This window comes from Terrapene carolina, unplaced genomic scaffold (assembly GCF_002925995.2).
Source record: "Terrapene carolina triunguis isolate 2854851 unplaced genomic scaffold, T_m_triunguis-2.0 Scaffold66, whole genome shotgun sequence".
Lineage (NCBI taxonomy): Eukaryota > Metazoa > Chordata > Testudines > Emydidae > Terrapene > Terrapene triunguis.
In genome coordinates, this window is record NW_020664417.1 from 52,256,141 (window position 1) to 52,264,145 (window position 8,005).

Genomic DNA, 8,005 nt, shown 5'->3' on the forward strand with positions numbered 1-8,005 from the left:
GGTGTAGGGGGGTAGCTTGTGGCTGTGTGCAGAGAGGGGTGTCACTCAGGGTGCAGGCAGGGGCTGTGTCCGAGGGGGTGCTGCTGCTACAGGTCCTAGCCATGTGATCAGTCCTTAGTTGGCACAGTGGAGGCTGCTCCATTCCTTGTGGCCATGTGCACACTGAACTAGGCAGGGCCATGCCGTCCTACAGTCCCCATGGCCATGGGCACCCAGTGGTTTGCAGCACAGAGGACTATATATCTGAGCTTGTGGTTGTTACCCAGCCCAGGTGGAGAAACTGATCTGGATACACAGAGCAGCTGGTGTAGCCGCTCCTCTCCCCACCCCCAAATGTTCCTCTGTGCCCCCGTAGCGGGCTCTGGTCAGCCCACGCCCTCTAGAGGAGCCTGGGGCTTGGAGTGGGAGCAAGGCCAAATGGAAGAAAGAAATCTGCCCCCCACATGCATGCGTTGCCTCTGCAACTTATCCATTTTGGGGGTCAACACCCCCATCTCTGCCCATGCAGGAGGGCAGGTGCCCCCCATCCTCCCTAAATGGTGCCCCAGCCCCCATCAGTTCTGCCCTCACCCTCCACCAGTCCAGCCCCCACCTCACCCCAATTCTGCCCCACCCCCCTCACACCCAGCCCCCACCCCCAAGTTCAGCCCCCTTCCTCTCCTGAGATTCTTCCCCCTCCCAATCCTGGGCGGGGGGGGCTGCAGGAGGGATGGGAAGAGAGAGGAGCTGATCAGTTGCTCACAAGAGGGGAGTGGGGAGGAGAGGGAGATTGAGCTCCAATTGGTTGCTCTGCCCCTGGAGGAGGTGGGGCAATGAGGCAGGCAGCCAATCAGAAGGCAGCTTTCCCCACTTTCTTTCCCCCTGTCCCATCCCCACTCCACATACAGTTTTTTAAAAAATTCTGCAGCACAACCGTTCTGCAGCACAACCGTTCGGGCCAATTGCACCAGTTGGGAAACACTGATTTAGTCTGACCTGCACACTGCAGAGCACAGAACCTCACCTACCCACTCCTGTAATAACCCCTAACCCCTAATTGCAGTTCTCAAATCATTGCTTAAAGTAGGGCTGCCAAACAATTAAAAAATTAATTTTGATTAATGGTGAGATTAAAAAAAATAGTCATGATTTATTGCAGTTTTAATTGCACTGTTAAACAATAATAGAATACCATTTAAATATTTTTAGATGTTTTCCATATTTTCAAATATATTGACTTCAATTACAACACAGAATACAAAGTGTACAGTGCTCACTTTGTTATTTTTGATTACAAATATTTGCACTGTAAAAATAATAAACAAAAGAAATATTTTTCAATTCACCTCATACAAGTACCGTAGTGCAATCTCTTTATCGTGAAAGTGTAACTTACACATGTAGATTTTTTTTTACGTAACTGCAATAAAAAATTAAAGAATGTAAAACTTTAGCACTTACAAGTCTACCCAGTCCTACTTCTTGTTCAGCCAATCGCTAAGACAAATAAGTTTGTTTACTCTTACAGGAGATAATGCTGCCCACTTCTTATTTACAATGTAACCTGAAAGTGAGATCAGGCATTCACATGGCACTGTTGTAGCTAGCACTGCAAGGATTTATGTGCCAGATATACTAAACATTTGTATGCCGTTTCATGCTTTGACCACCATTCCAGAGGACATGCTTCCATGCTGATGACTGGTTCTGTTTGATAACGATCCACAGCAGTGCGGACCAATGCACATTCATTTTCATCATCTGAGTCAGATTCCACCAACAGAAGGTTGATTTTCTTTTTTGATGGTTCAGGTTCTGTAGTTTCCGCATCAGAGTATTGCTCTTTTCAGACTTCTGACAGCTTGTTCCACACCTTGTCCCTCTCAGATTTTGAAGGGCATTTCAGATTCATAAACCTTGGGTCAAGTGCTGTAGCTATCTTTAGAAATCTCATATTGGTACCTTCTTTGCATTTTGTCAAATCTGCAGCGTAAGTGTTCTTAAATAGAATAACATATGCTGGGTCATCATCTGAGACTGCCATAATACAAAATATATGGCAGAATCCAGGTAAAACCATGGAGCAGGAGACATACAATTCTCCCCCACAGTGTTCAGTCACAAATTTAATTAACACTTTTTTTTAAACAAGGATCATCAGCATGGAAGCATGTCCTCTGGAATAGTGGTAGGGGCATACGAACATTTAGCATATCTTTGTAACATGGGCTACAACAGTGCCATGCGAGCACCTGTTCTCACTTTCAGGTGATACTGTTAATAAGAAGCGGACAGCAATATCTCCCGTAGATGTAAACAAACTTGTCTGTCTTAGCTATTGGCTGAACAAGAAGTAGGACTGAGAGGACTTGTAGGTTCTCAAGTTTTACATTGTTTTGTTTTTGAGTGCAGTCATGTAAATTAATTCTATATTTGTAAGTTGCATTTCCATGCTAAAGAGATTGCACTACCGTACTTGTATGAGGTGAACTGAAAATACTATTTGTTTTGTTTACAAATATTTGCACTGTAAAAAGATAATCAAAATAATACTATAAAGTGAGCATTGTACACTTTGTATCATGTGTTGTAATAGAAATTAATATATTTGAAATTTTAAATTGGTATTATATTATTAATAGTGCAATTAAATGGCGATTAATCGCAAATAATTTTTTAATCTAGTTAATCAGTTTTGCATTAATTACTTGGGTTAACTGCAATTAATTGATAGCCCTACTTTAAAGACTTCAAGTTACAGAGAATCCACCATTTGCACTTGTTTAAACTTGCAAGTGACCCATGCCCCATGCTGCAGAGGAAGGCAAAAAACCCCCAGGGTCTCTGCCAATCTGACACAGGGGGAAATTCCTTCCCGATCCCAAATATGATGATCAGTTAGACCCTGAACATATGGGCAAGGCTCACCAGCCAGACACCTGGGAAATAATTCTCTGTAGTAACTCAGAGCCCTCCCCATCTAGTATCCCATCACTGGCCATTGGAGATATTTGCTGCTAGCAATCACAGATCAGCTACATGCCGTTGTAGGCAGTCTCACCATACCATCCCCTCCATAAACTTATCGAGCTCAGTCTTGAAGCCAGAAGGTTTTTTGCCCCCCATTGTTCCCCTTGGACGTCTATTCCCAGAACTTCACACATCTGATGGTTAGAAACCTTCTCCTAATTTCAAGTCTAAACTTGTTGGCCAGTTTATATCCATTTGTTCTTGTGTCTACATTGGCGCTTAACTTAAATAACTCCTCTCCCTCCCTGGTATTTATCCCTTTGATGCATTTATAGAGAGCAATCATATCTCCCCTCAGCCTTCTTTTGGTTAGTCTAAACAAGTTTCCTCTCATAAGATAGGCTTTCTATTCCTCACATCATCCTAGTAGCCCTTCTCTGCACCTGTTTAAGTTTGAATTCATCTTTCTTAAACAGGGGAGACCAGAATTGCACACTATTCCAGATGAGGTCTCACCAGTGCCTTGTATAATGATACTAACACTTCCCTGTCTCTACTGGAAATACCTCTCCTTGGACTGCGTTAACCTTTTTTTCACATCACACTGGCAGCTTAGTCATCTTGTGATGAACCAATACACCCTCCACTGTCACTTCCAACTGATATGTCCCCAGCTTATAGCAACATTTTTTGTTAGTCCCTAAATGTGTGACTTTTTATTCTGCAATATTAAATTTCATCCTGTTTCTATTATTCCAGTTTACAACATCATTGAGATCTTCTGTTATGATATTCAAGTCCTCCTCCATATTGGCAATATTTCCCAACTTTGTGTCAAATTTTATTAGCACACACTCACTTTTTATGCCAATGTCAGTAAAAACGTTAAATAAGATTGGTCCTAAGAGCAATCCCTGAGGAACTCCATAGTAACCTCCCTCCAGCCTGACAGTTCACCTTTCAGTATGACCTGTTGTAGTCTTCCCTTGAGCCAGTTCCTTATCCACCTTTCAATTCTCATACTAATCCCCATCTCTCCAATTTCACTAATAATTTCTCATGTGTATCAAATGTCTTACTGAAATCCAGGTAGATGAGCTCTACTGCATTGCCTTTGTCTAAAAAAAAAAAAAATCAGTTATCTTCTCAAAGAAGGAGATCAGGTTGTCTGGCACGATCAACCTTTTGTAAAACCATGTTGTATTTTATCCCAATTACTGTTAACCTCTATGCCCTTAACTACTTTCTCTTTCAAAATTTATTCCAAGACCTTGCATACAACTGAGGTCAAACTAACAAGTCTGTAGTTTCCCAGATCACTTTTTCTCCCTTTCTTAAAAAAATAGGAACGATATTAGCAATTGTCCAGTCATAGAGTACAATGTCTGAGTTTACAGATTCATTAAAAATCCTTGCTATTGGGCTTGCAATTTCATGTGCCAGTTCCTTTAATATTTTTGGATGGAGATTATCTGGACCCCCCAATTTAGTCATGTTAAACTGTTTGAGTTTGACTTCCACCTTGGATGTGGTAATTTCTACCTCAATGTTCTCATTCCCATTAACCACCCTGCAACTACTCCTAAGTTCTTCATTTACCTCAGTTTTTAACAAGGGTAAGTATTTGTTTAGATGTTGGGACATGCCTAGTTTATCTTTAATCTCCACCTCATCCTCAGTGTTTAGCAATTCCACTTCTTTCCTTGTTTTCTTCTTATTTATATGACTATAGAACCTTTTACTAATGATTTTAATTCCCTTTGCAAGGTCCAACTCTGCTTGGCTTTTGGCTGTTCTCACTTTAATCCTACACTTTCGAACCTCCAAGAGGTAGCTTTCTTTGCTGATTCATCCCATCGTCCATTCCTTGTAGGCTTTCTGCTTTCTCTTAATCTCTTGTTTGAGATGCTTGTTCATCCAGCTTGGTCTGCAACCCTTCCCTATGAATTTTTTCCCCTTGCTTAGGATGCAGACTTCAGATAGTTTCTGCAACTTTGACTTAAAGTAATTCCAAACTTCCTTCACATTGAGATCCTTGAGTTCTTCAGTCCAGTCCACTCCCTAATTCCCTTAATTTTTTAAAGTTAGCCCTTTTGAAATCAAGGGCCCTAATTGCAGATCTATTTTTGTTTATCCTTCCATTTAGTTTAAACTGAATTAGCTCATGATCACTCAAACCAAGGTTGTCCTCTACAACCAGTTCTTCTATGAGGTCCTCACTGCTCACCAATACCAAATCTAAAATGGCATCCCCTCTTGTTGGTTCAGCAACTATTTAGTGAAGAAATCTGTTGGCTAGCACATCCAGGAAAATCTGGACCCTACTATTATAATATCTGGGAAGTTAAAGTCTCCCATAATCACACAATTCCCAGTAGTATTTATTTAATTAAAAACATTAAGGAGATCTCTATCCATATCTTCTGACTGAACAAGAGACTTCAATTGCTTCTTTAAAACACACTTCCTTGAGAGACCACAATTAGATGCCTAAATTGCCACTACCAGACACACCAGTGTATCATTTATTATTTATGTCTGATCTGTTTTGTCTGTGTCTAAACCAGACTGTAAACTTGTTGAAACTGGAATTAGTCTCCTGATTTATTTGTACACCGCTGGCACTAAGTTGTTACCAAACCAAATAAGGATTAATAATAGTCTACATTTAAGGCCAAAATTCTGCACACAAACCTCCAGCCTCTCATTCTGGAAACATGACCCATAGTTACATGTGACACTTTCATGTTGCATACCTTTTTTCAGTGGCTCAGGCTTTTTGTCAGCTTTCTCTCTCCATGGCATGGTGATAGATGGGAAAAATGACTTCTTTTCTCTGGTTTCTTCCTCTTCATTTTTGTTCTCATTCTGTGCTGGCGAGTGCACCACGTTCACTTTACTGTCTTCTTTTTTCCAGGTGGTGTCTGACTCAGGTTTAGCCGCCCTTTGACCTAACGTGTCAGCTAAGTTTGATCTGTTCATTTTAGAGAGAGGAGAGGATGGCGGGGTCTGGTTTGTGGGCTTTGGAGCTAATGCAGGTTTCTGTTGGAGTGATGATTTACACACAGGTTTCTCATGACTAGGTAAAGGAATCTGGCTGTTGGTCGATGGGAATAACAGTGTAACTGTTGTGTCTGAGTTCTCCGAAACATTATTTGAAGAATCTTTTAAAACATTAACAGTGGCATCCCTTCTCTCTAGGCTAGGGGATATACTATCTTTTAGAGTGGTATTAATGGTTTCTTTTCCACTTTCTGTTGTAACTAGTGGGGCAGGTACACCATCAAAACTATCTCCTGCACTGTATCTTTTCTTTTTCTTTTGCTCCTCCTGTTGATCATAGTGGAAACGCAAGGAGTAATTTGTCCTTCTTAACTTTATCCCAAATGGAGAAACATTTTCTTCTTCACGTGGTGCTGTTTTATCCAGTTTTCTTGTACCAGTGTTCTGCTGACTTTCCAAAGTAGCTGGAGATTCTGATTGGGGCAGTTCTTTTCCTGGAGAATGAGAGGGGCTTGGAACAAGGAAAGATGGAAGATCTTTGGCAAACTTATAGCCTTCTGTGTTGTTTGCCATTTCAAGGTGTGTTTCCCTCTTTGTAGCCATTTCAGTCGCATTATCTTTACAAGCTGGAGTCTCATTGTGAGCAGCCACATCATCATTTGCATCATTGGATGAATCTGTCTTTTTTCTTGTGTTCTCTGGTTCAGTACCTTCTGCACCACTTGCACTCTCAGCATCTGCATTGGCTTTTGAGGTTTCTGAAAATTTCTGCCATGCTGGTGTTATGGAAAATTTTGCATTTGCAGAAAGGGTTTTCCTTAAATTGCCATGGGAAGTACCATGTCCTTTGGGTGTCCAGTCATCACTGTATCTACAGACACTTACTCGGTCTTTTTCATTTAGCTTGCTGTTTTCCGCACTCTTTAGCATTCTAGATCTAATAGAAGCCCATTCAGCTAATATGTCCTGGTTGTTCAAGGTCTCCTGTGTATACTTCATTTTACTGCGGCTAGATTTGGGATCAAGAGTAGTTTTCTGGCTGTTTTCTGGTGGGGGAATATCCAGGTTTTTTCTTTCTTCTGTCAAACCAAGTAAAGATTTACAAGCTGTATCTTTGATCTGATTCAGGTTTACGGCAGTGCCACAAAGCTGTGCTCCAGTAACCAAAATAGCGGTGTGTGGGACACTCAAAGAGTAGGGGAGTGCAGTAGAACCTTTGCTAAATTTGTGGGTCTTGGATTCTTTGAGGGCAGAATGATGTGCTGCCTCTTTGACAGGAGTAACAGGGCTCAAATTCACTTTCTGAAATATGATCTGTTTCTCTCCCGATGACACTTGAAATGTGAATGGTCTGTGCATAGCCTGCCTTTCATCTACTTCCTGCCATCTTAGTTCTTCACCTATCTTCTGCTCCTGAGCTTCAACTTCTCTCTTCTGCTTTGGTGTTAGCTTTTCTTGCACCGTTTCTTCCCCTTTCTGTGATTGTTTTGTTTTTTGTTGGTCTGATTCTTCTTGAAGCTGCTTCTCCATGGATTCCCTACCAGCATCCACAGAACTCACTTCTTCTTTGACCTGTTGCTGTCTTATGGCTTGCTCTTGTTCTTTTTGCTTTTCCAGATGCTGTTGTCCATCCACATGTATTTCTGTCTGTTCTTTCAGTTCTTGTTCATTTAATTCCTCTTGCCTTATTTTAAATTTACCCTGTTGTTCTCTCTCTTCACTCTCCAGGTGCGTTTGTTCTGCTGGTTCATGTCTTCTTTGTTCTTCTTGTGTCTTTTGCTTCTCCAGTTTTAGTAGAGTTTGTTCTTCTCGTCTCTTCTTTTTTTCCTTCTGATGCTGGCTTTGTTCTTCCAGTCTCTTAGCTTCTTCCTCCTGCTGCAGCTTCTGTTCAGCCTGAAGATGCCTTTTCTCAAATTCTTGTCTCTGTTCTTCCAATTCTTGTCTTTTTTGTTCCTCCTGATGCTGTTTTTCAATCTCATGACACCTTTGTTCTTCCAGTTCTTTTATTTTCTGCTCCTCCAGTTCCTGTCGTCTCCGTTCTTCCAGTCTTTTC

General features: G+C 41.4%; 1 protein-coding gene across 1 annotated transcript in view; it reads right to left on the reverse strand.

Annotated features, from left to right (window-relative positions):
• Positions 1-8,005, reverse strand: part of KIAA1211 (KIAA1211 ortholog) — a 44,155-nt gene that overhangs the window by 10,580 nt on the left and 25,570 nt on the right. Inside the window, 1 exon segment of the mRNA XM_026648158.1 lies at positions 5,706-8,005. This exon segment is cut by the window's right edge and continues 12 nt beyond it. Coding sequence (XP_026503943.1) covers positions 5,706-8,005 — 2,300 coding nt within the window.